The following is a 17,389-nucleotide window of genomic DNA, read 5'->3' as shown; positions in this document are numbered from 1 at the left end:
GATACAATTTAGAAAAGCAATTATTAAGTAAAATGTCTGAGAGAAGTGTTTAGATTTTGATCTACCTGTAATGAGTACCTTGGTATGGATTCTGTATATGGCACAACTGGACCATGAAATGGTCCAGAAAGTTTTGATAAATGACTAAAATTGATCAAATGTATTTTCTTATTCTACTCTGTTCATTCATCCCTAATTTCTACCTACCTACTTACCTCACCATCTCATATTGAATCCTGCATTTTAGTATTCTCTCTGGGCATTCCAATGTCTCAAAGGCAGACTGTTGTGTATAAACCTTCTCATCCTCGTCTATCTGTTTATATTTAATTTGTGAATCTGATTTTTAGGAGGAGGGATGGAGAGAATTGGGAAGGGTAGCTGGATTGGTGAATGTTTGCACCCTGGACTGCTTCATCTCAGGTTTTAGTCTCAAGAAGTCATTTCTGAAGTCTATTCAAATTGCCCAGGTCTGACTGTGTGTTCTTATCAAGGATAATGAGATCCTTTATTGGTGCCGTAGCAATTCTGCAGGATTGATTGGGAAGATGCTTATAGTTCTGATGTCTGTTACAGGAAATTGTTGCTAAGTTAAGATGGAATAAGTGATGAGATAAAGACTGGGTTAGAAAACTGATTACAACTGGGAACTTGCTAATCACTGACCTCTGTAGGGATCCTCTGGGCTATCACTAATCTCACTCACGCTTGGCATTTTCCTGTGCTGCTGCCTCATCATTCATAGCTGTGTGAGTAATCTGGCACAGAGTGAACAAGAGGAGGGCATAGAGAGTCCAGCAGCTGTGCTTGTTGGCACTAGATATTTAAATATCTTCAATGTAGCCAGCAGCGTGCTTGGCACAAATGTTAGCCAATAATACTTAAATAAATTGTTGTGAAGAAAATAGGCAAGCATTTATGTTAAAAACCCTCCCTCTCTTTCCTTCCCTTGAAAAAAAAAAATCTGTTAGTTTGAGTTCCTTTTAAGATTTTTTTTTCCTGTAAGTTTAAACAGGTTGCTACCAGAATGAAGACTGTAGTTCTGATATTTAGCATCGTCCTAGGTTCTTTCAGACAAGAATTTCCAACTACTTTATAAGCATTAATTAAATTGTACAGACCTGTGTGAGGTACATGTTACTGAGTTGGTCTTCCTAAAAGAGTGAGTGGGGCCATTGATGTCAAGTGACTTGTAACTTGCCCAGTTCACTCAGTGAGAGAAAAGCAAGAGCCAAGACATGAATGCAGTGATCAGAATTCCTAAGTCTCTGCTTAGATATACTCAATGGCATTACAGATTTCCACACTTTGTAGGATAGTATTTTATGTTTCTCCAAGTGGTTACTGTGATTCAAATTATATGAAACCTTTGGTAGTGTTCACCCACAAAAAAGGGAGGGAAAGCTTCTCTATAAGTAAAGAGGATTAGGTAATTAATGAGTTTTCAGAGATACCCAAGGGGGAGGAGGATATTCTGCTCATAAAACTGTGATCAAATTTAGATTTGTGCCCAAATATTTAGATTTGCCTATGTAAGGATTTTATATTGTTTCTCTGAAAACTAAATATAGAAAAGCTCTCCTGATTTATATATTGAAATATTTCATTTTGAATCGTGGTAATGTTGATCTAGGTAATTTTTGAAACATCCAGGAATTCTCTTTCTAAGTTAAGCCTTTATCTTTTGAGAAAAACAGTCTCATGCTGCTCGTTTAAAATATAGTGATGCAGTTTTTTATTTAATAGATTTTGAGTTTGAATGTAAATCAATATGCCTGAATGAACATTGAAATAATACTCGCTTTCAGACAAATAGGGAAACTATTTGTTCTAATTTGTGCTGTTGCTCATAAAGTGAACAGTTATTTCTTGAGTAATAGCTACTCATTGAAATTACTAAATTTTGCTGGAAATTTTCAAGTATTCACTGGACTGCTGCAGAAATAATTGCTGAGCCAGCTACATCTTCCATAATATCTTTTTCTCTGGTCATTCCCTCATAAAAACATTATTTTGCATTGGTAGGGAAAGAGCACATACAGCTAAGAGGGTATTATAGGGCAGGTTTCTCCAGCCAGTAGACTGAGATCTACAGGAGATCTTGAAAATTTATTGTCATATCTCACAGCTTCCTTCAATCACTCCTTGGTATTAATAGGATATCTAGTAGGATGAAGAATACAGCTAGCAGTGCAACCAGCAGTGTAAGTAAAGCACCTTTCACAGTGCCTTGCACGTAATAGCTAGTCAGCAAATTCCGACAGCAACCTCAAGACTGTGAGAGTGAAGAAGAGGAAGTGGAAGCGTCCTACACTGCTGTGTACCCTAAGGAAGGTTCAGCAAAGCAGCTGGAGAGTTCGCGAGCCAAAGTTGGTCAACAAAGTAATGCCATGTCTCCCGGGAAGGGGTGTACTTTACTTTCCCCACCATACTCTGTCAAATGTGTTGAAAGCAAGTGGGCCTCAGTACAAAAGCAGTCATGGATTCTAGAGCACAGCAGCTGGAGCAGTTCCCCAAAGGAACTGACTTCAGGGAGTTAGTTACATTCCCCAAAGTAGGAGTTCTGCAAGGTGTGTTCTCATGGCTGGCACAGCAATTAATTTTTTAAAAATTGTTTTAAACATATACAGACAAACAAATCCCTGCATTGGCCACACAAAACAATCTCTCAGGATGTCATTATGTAACCTCTGATCTTGTCCAACTTGTTTACTCTTATAGATTAGGAAACTGAGGCCCAGAAAGACATGATAAGAATAAATACTTTTATAACAGCCACTTGAAGCAAGAGTAACATCATCATGTGCCCTTTGTGAGAACTGAAAAGAATAGCTATTACCTGTGAGTGTAACCAGCGTAACTGCCCATGTTCTCATTATACCCAGAGCCAACCTCTGGAGTAGTTGGGCTTTGCTGCCAATTATTTTTGGAACGATTTGTCATCATTCCCTCCTTCAGCTGGAATACGTTTCACATGCAGTGCTAAATCAGTTGATTGGTAGAGGCTGCTTGGAGGGCTCAATAGAGAAAAAATTTTATACTGTATTTGGGATCCACTAAATGTCTATGTATATGATTAGAATATAAGAATTGTGTCCTAAACCTCCAATGGAAAATAACGCAATATAGTATGCTGTTAAGAATTTGGTGTCAGATAGCCCTACATTCTAGTCTTTCATCTACTTAGTCTGTGACCTTGGGCAAATTATTTTTCCTCATTAGTGAAATGGGGATTTAATAGTACATACCTCAGTGGGTCAGGACAATTAAAGCCATCACTAGCTTTCATCTGGATTATTTCAGTAAGTCTTCTAATTGGTCTTCCTGCTTTCATACTTGTTCCCCCATAATTTATTCTCCACACAGCAGCCACAGTGATACTTTTAAGATGTGGATCATCTTTTCAATAAAACAGTACTGAAGTCAATTGGATATCCCTATGGGAAAAAGTTGTACCTTGACCCCCTACCAACATACACAAAAACCAAATTCAGATTTAAGTGTGTGGAAGATTAAGCTTTTAGAAGAAAACATAGAAAAATAGATTTGTAACCTTGGAACAGGCAGAGATTCTTAAACAGTGCACACACCAAAGAATGTTAACCATAAAGGGGAAAATGCACAAATTGGACTATGTTAAAATGAAGAATTTATGTTTATCAAAAGACACCATTAAGAGAGTGAAAAGGTAGCCTACATAAAATATTTATATAGATACAATAAAAGGTTTTGTATCAAAAATACGTGGACTCCTGCAAATCAGCAAGTAAATGACAATCCAATAGGAAAAAAGTGAGCAAAAAATGTGAATAACCATTTCACCATAAAAATACCTGAATGTCCAATAAACATGAACTCATTGTGATTCACCAGTAGTAACTTGGCTGCTAAAAATGTCTATTAAGTCTCCCACTGCATTAATAAATAGATTTGCAACAAAAGAGCTAATCGTTACACAAATCTCTTTACTAATAAGAATAACTGGAATGTTATATAATATTCTGCAGAGTTTTTATTTTACTGTTGGAAATTCTATTTTCTGAGAGTTCTCCCTCACCATCCCTACACTTTGGCTTTTTAGTGTTATTCTTAAAATGTGGGTGATACAAAGTAGAAGGCAATCATCAGTGGTCCTTTTTTGGTGAGACTCTGTGTTCAAAGTAGTACTGCTTTGGGTGGGAGTTGGACTAGGTAACCTCTGAAGTCTCATTGAAAAATGAGTCTTTGATCCTGGGAAAGGTCATTTGGTCTTACTTGGTATTTATAATTACTCAGAAATGATGTAGGGGTCCTTTAATTCACCTGCACTTCAAGGAGTTTCCAGAATTGGAGTTTACTTTTACCCTGTTTAAAATCTGAACCCTTACAACCAGGGTTCCCAAAATTGGGTGTGGTACATTCCACCAACATAAATGACCTGCCAAGAGGATTCCTGTCATTTCGACTCTTTCCTCCACTCCTCTGGGAGTGGGCATGCCTTCAATTTTTGAGGTGGAGTAAGCGTTAGAAATTTCTGGTCATGTTCTTCCTACCCCTCTTTTCTGGGGCTTCCAAGTATTTAGCATAAATTCAGATAGGTTAGGGTAACGTGATGAATCAAAGGTGAAATTTAAAATAATTTTATTTAAGGAAATGAAATCCTGCATTTACGTTTAGAAAAATCACTTATGTAAGTACAGGATAGGATGACTTGGTTTCTGTGGTTCAATTTTTTTTTTTTAGTCTAATTTGTGTCTAAATTTAGTCTAATTTTAGTCTAATTTAGTCTAATAAAGCCAGTATATTCTTGATGGCACTTATGGAGTAATAAAATGCAGATAGAGTTGTAAAGGAAGGCAGGTTTCCATGTTTCTCTTCTTTTGTGTCGTCTTACATTTCCTTTTCTCTTTGCCATTTTGTGTTTTTAGTCCTTACCTTTCTACCCCCTTCTTTTTCTTTTGCCGATTAGGGGAAAAGGGCATTTAATTGCTTTTGAAAAAAAATCAGTGAACTATCTGTCTATCAGATGAAAGATGGGATCCTCTTTATATTTGGTTCTCACCACACTAGAAACTTCCAAGACTAGCTAGATTCTCACTCTTTAGGCCTTGGGCAAAGGAAGCATGTTCAGCTCTGACCTTAGAGTTTACTCAGGTGTTTGATCAACTTGTCCCAGTCAGTGCATACCCCTTTTATCCTTGAGACTGATTGTTCTCACAGCCTTGGGATGGCGTGATCTGGGTCTAAATGAAAACCAATTTGACAACTCTTAAGCTGTATGTAGGGCAGAATACAGCTTATGTCCCAGACCACTTTTGTTTGAAAGTCACTTGCCTTAGAAGGCTGTATTGTTCTCACATGGGCCACCTACTCAGAAGACCCATCTTCTGTGAAATGGTGGGTAGTTTCATCTCCACCTTTAGTATGATCAGAAGGTGCCTATTACTCCATTCAGGTTTGAATAGGGGTCCCCTTCCTCATTCAGTAGGCCTTATGGATTGTGTTGGCCCCAGGCAATTGTCTATCCACTCTTCTGGAACCACCCACAGTGCGTTTTGGATCTGAACCTCAAGACACCTGACCTTAACTGTGAAACTTGTTTTTCATCCAAGTAGGGTATAAACTTTTCTACTTGTTGACACCTATTAAGGGCGCAGGCTTGGTTCTTCATCTCATAACCCCACCATCTGTCAGATTGACTAACCCATAAATGTTTGATGGAATTTATCAAACTCAGATTCTTCCATCTAGTCAACTCTTGGATATTTGTGATTGGGTTGGGGAGGAATGGGTTGGCAAGGAATGGGAATGAACTGTGCCTGTCAATCCTCAGCCTCAATTTGACTGTTGATTGTGTCCTATGCCAAAAGAATGTAGGTAAAATTATCTTTTGAAGAGTTCTTTATAGACTAATATTAACATTAGTTTGTATTTTTGGAGCTTAGGCAAGCAATGGAGAGTTGCAACTTACTGTTGTGACATGTATGTTTTTGCTACGGAACAAAATAACTTAGAATTAGTTTTTTTAATTCCAAGAAAATTTGTTATAGTAATGACTGCCTCTAATAGTTCATACATCTTATACAAACAACTGGGTAAAATAATTTCTTGAATCAGTAATTTGCTATTTCTTGAACAATTGTTATAAATCCTGTCCAAATTAGTCAAACTCATCTGTCGTATCTTGAGCATTTCTCAGTTTGGGGTCAGAAAATACTGAGTCTGATTAATGTAAACCATGTAAGTCTAGGTACTTAAAGTACTTTTGCACACAAAATACTTATTTATGAAATATGTGTTTGGCATGATATACGAATATGTATATAAATGTATATCTTTCAATACATGTTGCTCTTCTCCTAGTGTTGAGGTTCTTAGGATGGAGTCCAGAGACCCCCAGAATGGAAGGAAAATCAGTGAACTTGGACAGGGAAAAAATTGTCATTTTTATTTTTCCAGTCTCCAAGTAAAATTTAGCATTTCCTTCTATTTTGAATGAGGGTAGCAAAACAGTCCTGATAGTATCTATGATTTTTGTCACTAATAGAACAGATATTCTCATAGCATAATATAGTTGTTGCAAATATCTTTAAACTGTCATTTATGATTTGAAATTACCATTGTTAATAGGCCTGGTTCTAGATCTTACTATTTAATGTGTTAATTAAAAGGCACATATATTACTGCGCAGCAAATTTCTTTAACATTTTAATAACATACCAGTTTACTTTACAGTACTACATATTTTGCTTTGTACTTTTAAAAACATTATTGTGAAGACTGCCAAAAAGGCCCAGGATGCATACGCACCCACACACAAATAAAACCCCTCTGCTAGAATACCCCAGTAAAATTTTTATAATATTTTTTCAAAGGTGTTTCAAGGGAAATTAGATATACATTAAGTTACTAATAGTTGTTAAATTGTATTCAGCTGATGTTTACTGTTAAAATTGTCCACATACTGTAATTTATGTATAATATTTATGTAAAAGTAGTAACCCCATAATACAGTAGTCAGAAGTTTTTCTTATTTGTCAGACACCTAAGATTAAATAAAAAGACATAGGATTCATTTTAATTCATGAAAAGAGTTCTTATGAAAAGTAGTTTTGAAAGAATTAAAGATTATTGTCTTTTAAATCTCAGACTGAGTATGCATTATTATATTTCAGGAGTACCCAGACTTCTAAGTCCCTAAGAAATAAATAGTTCCTAACAAATTAAAGGTGAAATAAAAATGAATTTACATTTTGGAATCTCATTTGAATTAGGTTCATTGTCATTTTAAAAACAAGCTACCAGCTTTCCATTTCAGAAGGAACTTTTACTTTGAAATATTTTGAGCTTATATTAAATGAGTTTTCATTCTCTCTGGTTTGAATATCCTCTGTGAAAAGAAGTTGTTTAGAAATTTTAATAGGCACAGGAAGTAAGTTTTAAAACTTCACATTTTCTTAAACAGTCTATCTGATGGATAGCCTCCACACAGATACTTAAATTAAGATTGTATTTGAAATCTGTACTTTATTAAAAAAACAGACCTAATATTGATCTCTCACTCTGTTCCCTTTTCCACCTCAACAATTAAAAAAAAAAAAAAGATTCCTTATTAGTATATTTGAGTGAAAGTATAACAGTTGTTGCTTAGTTTCAAGTCTTTACTGGTTGTTTGAGATAACGTTTCAGGAAGAATTTACAAGGTAAAAAGGACTTGGTGAGCATTGCAACTATTAATAAGTTGATAATGTATTGTGAATGACAACTCATTGGCATAGTCTTTTTTTTTAAACTTTATGATATTGGTTTAAAATGTTACTGTCTCCCAATTCTGTCCTGCCAACTGTATGAGACATGATTTGTTATTTTTTCTTTTCATAAATTTATTTATTTTATTTCATTTTATTTTTGGCTGCGTTGGGTCTTCGTTGTTGCATGCGGGCTTTCTCTAGTTGCGGCGAGCGGGGGCTGCTCTTCATTGTGGTGTGCGGGCTTCTCATTGCAGTGGCTTCTCTTGTTGCAGAGCACTTGCTCTAGGCATGCAGGCTCAGTAGTTGTGGCTTGCGGTCTCTAGAGCGCAGGCTCAGTAGTTGTGGTGCACAGGCTGAGTTGCTCCGCGGCGTGTGGGATCTTCCCAGACCAGGGCTCAAACCCGTGTCCCCTGCATTGGCAGGCGGATTCTTAACCACTGCGCCACCAGGGAAGCCCCATGATTTGTTTTTAAAGGCAACATTTTCTTAAAATTAAAGACATATACTGAGAATCATTTTTAACATCTCATAAACTTGTTTAATGTAGTTGATTAATAAAGTACTACCTGCAAATCATAGATGTGGGCCGTTCTTTATTTTTTCCCAGTGATCTGTCTGCCTGTTGTGGTGTGTTGGCATATCCCTTCAGTCTCTTCCATATTCTTGGTCTGGCAGGGAGGGGTGCGTGTCAGAATTGCAAATGCATAATCCTTTAAGGATTTTGTGAAGCCACATTCCAAGATTTGAAGTGTAGAATCTAAAACTGTGAGATATCACCTTGACTTTTATAAGCAGTCTTACTTGTGAAGGATATATTTAAAGAGTTAGAAATGTTTTTCTTTTTAATTTCATATGTATATTTTGCAAATTAAAATTCTTTATGTAGAACATACTACTTGGTGGTGATAATGTGAGGCAACTAGACCACATTAATTAACCTGTTCTCATAAATCAGCGTTTTTATGTGTTGGCATTGCTTCACCTGAAATAGGTGCTTCATCAGGAACACACAGTAAGTGCTTCTTAAGACATATGCTATAATATCCTAATGGGCTCAGAAATTATACTCTTAATTATTAAAGTGTTTTCTAATAACTAGCTTTGTTATTACAAGAATTATTTTGTATATCTAAAGGTTCAGTAGATGCCAAGTTCGGAGTTGTAAGATTTCTACATCAGTTGGCCAGTTGAATACATCAGTGGGGTGCATACATCAATGAAAATGATAGAATATTAGTACATATGTCTCTAAGTTTTTTTAAAATTATGCACCCTATCAGTAAACAATTTTGAGCATCCCATCTATGTGTGCAGTTTTTTAAATTAATAAACTATACATTTTTATATAATCACAAGCTGATATCTCAGTGTATAGTATACAATTATGGTGACTTCATATAGCCTCAATAATTTTAACTATTTTGGATAACTTGTCAGATTTAATTACATTGTGTTTTTTTTTACCCTGAAATGAAGAAAAAGAATTAGCTCTGCCATTGTCATTTTTACTTGTATCTCTATCTTTGATATTAACATCAAACTGTGATCCTTGCAGAAATCTTTTTAAGCAACATGTCTATTTGTGAAAGACTGTTTCGTTTAAAACTATATACTATTTGAAAATTGGCTTTCCTGAACTTACTTAAACTCATGTGTACTGAAAAGCAAACGAGTAAGAACACTGCTGTCAATTGTCAGCACTGTGAGACACCTGCTCTCCCTCTAGAGCTGGCCTATACCATTCCTGATACTTAGCCATCAGCTTTTGAACTGTAAGTATAATCCCAACAGGAGTTCTTATACATTTCGGGGAAGAGTATAAATTGGCATGACAACTTCAGAGAAAGGTAATACTTATGAAGTTGAAAGTGTGCATTGTTTAACCCAGCAGTTTCACTTCTTTGTGTCTGTCCTGGAGAAACTCTTATGTGTATATAGGACGTGCAAGGATATTTGTTCAAGCATTGTTCATGATAACTAGAAAAAAAAGCAGAAACTGTTTTTCTATTTTTCGATAGGAGAATAGATCACTGTGGTTTTATTTGTATAATGGGACATTCTATAGCAGTAAAAAATGAATGAACTAGGTGTTTACTTTTAACATCTATCTCAAGATATATACCATGTAATCCCATCTGTTTAAATGTATTAAACACAAATAATAATGTATATTGTTTGAATACATGAATATGTACTAAAAGATTCAAAATATACATGGGAATCATATACCAGTTTTATGATAGTGGTTACCTTGTGGTCTGGGGTGAGATGTGAACTGTATCTTTACTGTTTCAGTTTCTCAGAGAGAGAAGGAAAGGGGGGAGTGTTCAGTCTGAAGCAAATATGGGAAAACATTCTCACTTGTGGGTATATGAATCATACTATTGGCTCTATAGATATCTATTCTTTTGAATATTTTTTTTTCATTATTTCACATGACTGGAATGGTAGTGAGCTTTTTAAGTCTTATTTATTGGATTTTTGTCTTCTTGTTTCTCATTTGTTCTCTGTACTTCCATGAATGGTCTAGAAGTTGAATTGACTGTGTGTCAGTAAATGAGGATTTTTATATGGAACTATTTTCTTTGTTTTACAGGAAAAACGTCAGAGAGAGGCTCATTTTCCCTGTACAGCAGAGATACTGGATTACCAGGCTGTCAAGTAAGTTAATAAATAACAAAAGCAGTGAGATAATTTTTTAACACATAGATAAAGACTTTAACAGAGGAGGTAGAAATTTTTCCAATTTATTTCACCATTATTTGTGCATTTAATTTGTGACTAAATGTGGTGGGATTTTAGTAATTAAACATAGTTTCTTTTTTTCTGCTCCTCTGCTTAAAATGGTTTCCCTTCCACAGTTCATCAGATTGTCTTTCTCTATCATCAAAGAATTTCATAGCTCACCTCCATTTTAACTGGAGGCAAAGTAGCAGTTAGCTTCCTACCCTCTTCCAAAATGCTTATTTCTGAAAATGATGTTTGTTTATTTCCTCCTGAAAAGAACAGTGTTGCTGATAGAGTACAAGAAGAACATAAAATTGCTCTGTGTAGCTTGACCATCCTATGTTAAACTTACTAATGTTGGAAGTACTTTCATTTCAACCTGTTACCAAACTCAGGTCTAGCTGCTTGCTGAAAATCAATACCTGAGGGGCAGGTGTTGGTAGAAAGGAGGATTGCTTTTAATCAGACAGCTGCCAATCTGGGGAGAAGGCAGACTTGTGTCCCCCCAAAACCAACTCCGAAGGTTCTGCTCAGCCAAGACAGTTTTTAAACGGGAAAAAAGAGGAAGTAATCTCAGTTAATCATTGAGATAAGGGATCAGAGTCATTGCCATCCCCCACTGCATGTAGTCTTGTTGACTTCTTGTGATCTTTCTTTAGATGCTGTCTTGTTCACAAGTTTGTTCACACAGTTTGTTCATGAGGTTACTAAAGGGGAAACTAGGGGAGAGGTCTGGTCATCTGTTAAGTACTTATTCTTCATTTCTTCTTTGATCTATGGGAAGAACCAACAGGTTAGGCAAGGTATTGTGTCATCAAAAGATCTGAAAACTGCTTGGGCCAGAGATGACCAGACCATGGCGAGTGCCTGGTTTAAGGGTAGTTATAATATAGCTTTGCTAAAGTGACAAGACACAAGGGGTTTCCTGTTGAGGGCGGTTTCTTGCAAAGTACTACTTACAAATCTACGTCCAATTTTTTGAGCTTCCTACAATCTCTTTGACTTGGAAACTTTCTTTCAGCTCTTGCATATTCCTTAGCATGTTGCATTTCTACTAATGGCCGTTTTCTCTGCTTCTTTCCCCACATCTTTACACTGAGAATCCTAAACACTCAGTTTGCCTGTAGATTCCCATCAGAATCAAGCCAAAAAGCATACAAAGGAAAGGCAGAATATATTAAATTAGTTTTCCGCTGTCTGCATGCCTTTCATGAGACCCCCCCCCCTAATTTTAGACATAGGCACTTAACTGTCATACTAACAATATTACTTCATTTAATACCTCTCCCATAATTATGCCTTTCAGAATCAGAGTACCTAGGTTCAAATCCCATCTCTGCGAGTTACTGACCTGTGGTTCTAAGACAAGGCGTTTAACCTTAAATCCCATCTCTGTATTGACTTATTCATTTGAAAAATAGAATTAGCAGTTTTTCCCCACATACTTTGTAAGTCTCTGAAGGCTAAACTGCATGTACTTGAAAGGGAAAGTGTTTTACAAAATGAATGCATATTTTAAAATGTTTCGATTCATATAACCCACCAAAAAAAGCTATTCTGAGTCCTTAATGTTATTTTTAAGAAACCAAAAGATTGAGAACCACTGGTCTAATGTTAACACTACTGCTAAACTTGAGGGAAAAAAAACTATTGTAAGGTCTTTGAAATTACAGCTGCAGCTGTTAAATTATTGTTAATGCTTATATTAATTAATGAGTTTTCACGTAACATTTTTTATACTCCCTTGGCAGAGGTGTTGCTATTTAGTTAGAATCAGTGATAAGCTCCATTTATGTAATTCTCCAATTTTGCAAAGATGAATCTTAACAGTTTTTACCAGTGATTAATATGTGTTTATACCAGATTTAATTCTCATATCAAAACATTTATTCAAACCTAAATGCATAGCACTCTAATAATAATTGTTATCATTTACTGAGCACTAACTAAGCCAGGCATTGAATTACACATTTAATCTGCCCACCCCCCCTTTTTTTTTTGGCCATACCCACAGCCCGCGGGATCTTAGTTCCCCGACCAGGGATTGAACCGAGGCCCTCAGCAGTGAAAGCCCGGAATCCTAACCAATAGGCCACCAGGGAACTCCCACATTTACTCCTTTTAACAGCACCCATTTTTCAGGTTAGAAAATGAGTGTTCTCCAGAGGTATCAGTAATTTGCTCAGTGCCGTACATCTAGCAAGTGGTAAACCTTCTAAACTCATGCTTGATGTTTTTAACCTTGATGTAATTATACTGCAGGTAAGAATCCCTTACCTCCCTCCCATTTTAATTTGTTCGGTCAAGGAGGGGCCTGAGAATTTCTATTTTTAACAAGTACCCCAGGTGATTTTAATTCACATCGACTGAGGATTATGCTTTGAGAAACCCAGTTCCTCTGTATACTCCAAATACAAGCACATATGGAGTATTAAAAAAGAAGAAACTGTAAGATTGCTTTTTAATAATTATTTATCACATGTTGGAGAGATCAGGCAGGCCTAAGGAAAAGAGAACAAGGTTACGGGAATGTATGAAATATAAAATAACAATATTCCTATATACAAGAAGATTTATAGGTATTCAAGTCAGGGAAAGATTTGTTTTTGAAGAATTCATGGAAGCAATGCATGAGCCCCAAAGAGAAAGCCCAAAATTCAGCACAGATGAGAGAAGATTATACTGCAACAAGGATAAATAACGTCAATGAAGACCAGAGGGCTCTTAAAATAAGTGAAAGTATTCCTTACTGTGAAAGGAACAATGGCTTTGCTATTTATTATTGTTACTTAGCTCTGGCTATGCTGTAGTTGCCAGGAGAAGTTATGATGATTCACACCAGCTGATTTGAGGCCTAAGTAGTAAACCCAGGAAATTCAAGAGTTTAAAAAGATGTATCACTCCCATTCAAAGAAAAACCTGTATTCCAAACTGTATTTATTATAATGGGTCAGAGAAGAAAAAAGTACACCAAACAGTTAATAATTGGCTGCCATTTTATCTTACCTATTCACAAGCAACATAATAATCTTAACCACACAATGATAATAGAAGAAAATATAAATAGTGACTACAAAATTATATCCAAACACCACTTTGAAATCATTTTTCTTCAACAGAATCCCCCAAGGAACATTTAACTCTGCTATTAATGTACATAAAATGCTGCTGACATACTGCAAAATTCAGACTAATTTAATAATGCCTGATGGGCCTTACTTCATGTTAAGATGATGTAATAATATGTTGCTAAATGAGTCTCCTCATATTACCTTCACGGCAATGGCATAACTGATGAGCCATTAAAAGGAAGCTGGTGTAGCAGTGTTACTGGAAACATTGATAGATCATTCTGCAATTGAATTTTTTTTGGTTCAACACAGAGCATAGAAGCCAACATCTTTATTAAAAATAGGTATGGGGGGAGGGATAAATTGGGAGGTTGGGATTGATGTATACACACTACTATATATAAAATAGATAACTAATAAGGACCTACAGTATAGCACAGGGGACTCTACTCAGTGCTCTAATGCCCTATATGGGAAAAGAATCTAAAAATGAGTGGGTATATGTATATGTATAACTGATTCACTTTGCTGTACAGCAGAAACTAATACAATACTGTAAATCAACTATACTCCAATAAAAATTAATTCTAAAAAAATAAGAATAATATTAACTTTCCAAAAAAAAACCCCCAATAGGTATTAATACTTCAATAACTGTCACCATGAAGTAAAAAATCCTTTTATGATTATGGCAGTTTGTATTGCTGCCTCTTAAACAAGTGTTTATTCAAATTTGTGTAAGTTTTTCTCAAAGTCTTCAGCCTAGAAGAGGCAGGGTCTTGTTTTCTCCCCAAGGGACTTAATTTTCATCAGAGTTAAGACATTATACCCTTGAAAAAAATAACAGTTAACTTTAAAAACTCAGTTAACTGTTACTTAGAAATTTACCCATACCATTTGCTTCTTTACCATCCTCTTTTTCCATTACAGTCAATCTCATTATATACAGACATTTGATAATGATAAAATGATAAAAGTCAATACAGAAGGAAGATAAAACAATGATAAATGTGTATACACCTAATAACAGAGCTTCAAAATAAATGAAACAAAAATCGGTATAATTAAAGAGAGAGAGAAGTTCGCAGTCACAGTTGAAGCTCTGAATACCTCTCTTAGCAGTTGACAGAATAACTAGACAAAAATTTAGTAAAGACATAGAACTAAATGAACCATATAAACTACCGTGACCTAACTGATACTTAAAAATTCTGTTCCCAACAACTGAAGATATAAATCCCTTTCAAGGGTACATGTTACACTCAACAGGATTGAACAATGTGCTCATCTTTAAATCAGTGTCAATAAACTGAAAAGGTTTAAAATCATAAAAAGTATTTTTTCTGACCACAAACGAATTAAATTAGAAGTCAGTGAGTTACCTAGAAAAACACCAAACATTTGGAAATGATAGGGCTGTTTCATTTAGACATGGGCATATCTAAATAACCCATGGTTTTAAAAAGAAATCAGAAGGGAATTTAGAAAATATTTCTAACTAAATTATAATGAAATATGATATAGCAAAATATGTTGGTGCAATTAAAGCAGTGCCTTGGAGAAAATGTGTAGCCCTAAATGCTTGTATTAAAAAAGATCTACAGTACATGACCTGAGGTTCTGCCCTATGAAGCTAGAAAAAGAAGCACAAAATAAGTGGAAGGGAGAAAGCAGTACAAATAAGAGCAGGAATCAGTGTAATATTACACAAATAATAGAAAAAGCTAACAAAGCCAGAATTTGATTATTTGAAAAGACCCATAAAATTAATAAGTCCTAGCTAGACTAATTAAAACAAAGGAGGAGAGAGAAGGAGGGGAAAGAACACCAATTACCAATATCTGAAATGGAAGAGAGGTTATCACTGTAAATCATATATACATTAAAAGAATAATAAGGAAGTGTTGGGAATAACTTAATAAATTTGACAACTTTGGTGAAATAAGCAAATTTCTTGAATATTACTTACCAAAAGGGGACAAGATGAAACAGAGAGTTTGAATAACTCTGTATCTATTAATACAAGTAAATTCATTTCAAAAGCTTTTTCACAAAGAAAGCTTGACTGTCATATGGTTTCATTGGTGAATTCTTTTAAATGCTTACGGGGAAAAATAATACCAATCTTACACAAACTATTTTAGAAAACAGAGGAGGAGGGAACACTTTGCAGCTCATTTTACAAGGTGAGCAACACCCTGATCCTCAAAATGCACATGTGGTTTGTACCAGAAGTGAAAGTTTGGCTTAATTGTTGAAAATCAGCCAGTGTAGTTCAACACATTAACAGACTTAAGAAGAAAACCATTTCCAAAGATGTAGAAAAAGTATTCAACAAAATCAAATATCCATGATAAAACCTCTCAACAAACTCAGTATAGAAAGCAGCTTCCTCAATTTGATAAAAAGACTTGCATGAAAGATCTATAGCTTTTAAGTGTAATTGCATGCTTAAAGGTGAAAGACTAAATGTTTTCCCTCTTATATTAGGAACAAGGTAAAAATTTCCACTCTCATTACCTGAATTTTATGTCCTAGCCAGTGTAATAAGGCAAGGGGAAAAAAGGCATAAAATTGGAAAGGAATAAATTCAGCTGAATTGGCAGATGATATGTCTGTGTACATGAGAAGTCCTAAGGAATCATCAAGAACACTTCTAGAACTAATAAGTACTTTTAGCTATGTCACAGGTTACATAGGCAATCTCAAAAAGTCAATTATATTTCTATATACTAGCAGTGAACAATTAGAAATTGAAATTATCAAAACAGTATTGTTTAAAATGGGACCTAATCAAACTTACAAGCTTTTGCACAGCAGAAGAAACCATAAGAAAAAGAAAAGACAACCTACAGAATGGGAGAAAATATTTGCAAATGATGAGACAGACAAGGGCTTCATCTCCAAAATATACAAACAGCTCATACAACTCAGCAAAAAAACAAACAACCCAATTGAAAAATGGGCAGAAGACCTTAATAGACATTTCTCCAAAGAAGACATAGAGATGGCCAGTAGGCACATGAAAAGATGCTCAATATCACTAATTATTAGAGAAATGCAAATCAAAACTACAGTGAGGTACCACCTCACACCGGTCAGAATGGCCATCATTAAAAAGTCCACAGGGGCTTCCCTGGTGGTCCAGTGGGTAAGACTCCACACTCCCAATGCAGGGGGCCCGGGTTCAATCCCCAGGTGGGGAACTACATCCCGCATGCATGCTGCAACTAAGAGTTCTCATGCTGCAACTAAGAGTTCTCATGCCGCAGCAAAGAGTCCACATGCTGCAACTAAGAAGTTGCATGCTGCAACAAAGATCCTGTGTGCCGCAACTAAGACCCGGTGCAGCCTAAATAAATAAATAAATATTTTAAAAGTCTGCAAATAACAAATGCTGGAGAGGGTGTGGAGAAAAGGGAACCCTCCTGTACTGTTGGTGGGAATGTAAGTTGGTACAGCCACTATGGAAAACGGTATGGAGGTTCCTCAGAAAACTAAAAATAGAATTACCATATGATTCAGCAGCCCTACTCCTGGGCATATACCTGGACCAAACTATAATTCAAAAAGGTACATGCACCCTCAATGTTCATAGCAGCACTGTTCACAATAGCCAAAACATGGAAACAACCTAAATGTCCATCAACAGATGAGTGGATAAAGAAGATGTGGTACATATATACAATAGAATACTACTCAGCCATAAAAAAGAACAAAATAATGCCATTTGCAGCAGCATGGATGCAACTAGAGATTATCATACTAAGTGAAGTAAGTCAGAAAGAGAAAGACAAATACAATGATACCACGTATATGTAGAATCTGAAATATGGAACAAATGAACCTATCTACAAAACA

The 17,389-nt window shown here is 35.6% G+C and overlaps 1 protein-coding gene across 9 annotated transcripts in view; it reads left to right on the top strand.

Moving 5' to 3' along the window:
• The window catches only part of TCF12 (transcription factor 12), a 373,765-nt gene that overhangs the window by 250,038 nt on the left and 106,338 nt on the right, over nucleotides 1–17,389 (top strand). For all 9 annotated transcript variants that reach the window (XM_036844906.1, XM_036844902.1, XM_036844908.1 and 6 more), the window contains one exon: nucleotides 10,327–10,391. In XM_036844906.1, the coding sequence (XP_036700801.1) occupies nucleotides 10,327–10,391 (65 nt within the window). Of the gene's footprint in view, nucleotides 1–10,326; nucleotides 10,392–17,389 lie in introns of those variants that run through there.

The sequence above is a fragment of the Balaenoptera musculus genome, chromosome 2 (assembly GCF_009873245.2).
Source record: "Balaenoptera musculus isolate JJ_BM4_2016_0621 chromosome 2, mBalMus1.pri.v3, whole genome shotgun sequence".
In the NCBI taxonomy this organism is placed as follows: Eukaryota; Metazoa; Chordata; class Mammalia; order Artiodactyla; family Balaenopteridae; genus Balaenoptera; species Balaenoptera musculus.
The sequence above is the reverse complement of the archived record's forward strand: the minus strand, read 5'-3'. Positions and strand labels throughout refer to the sequence as shown.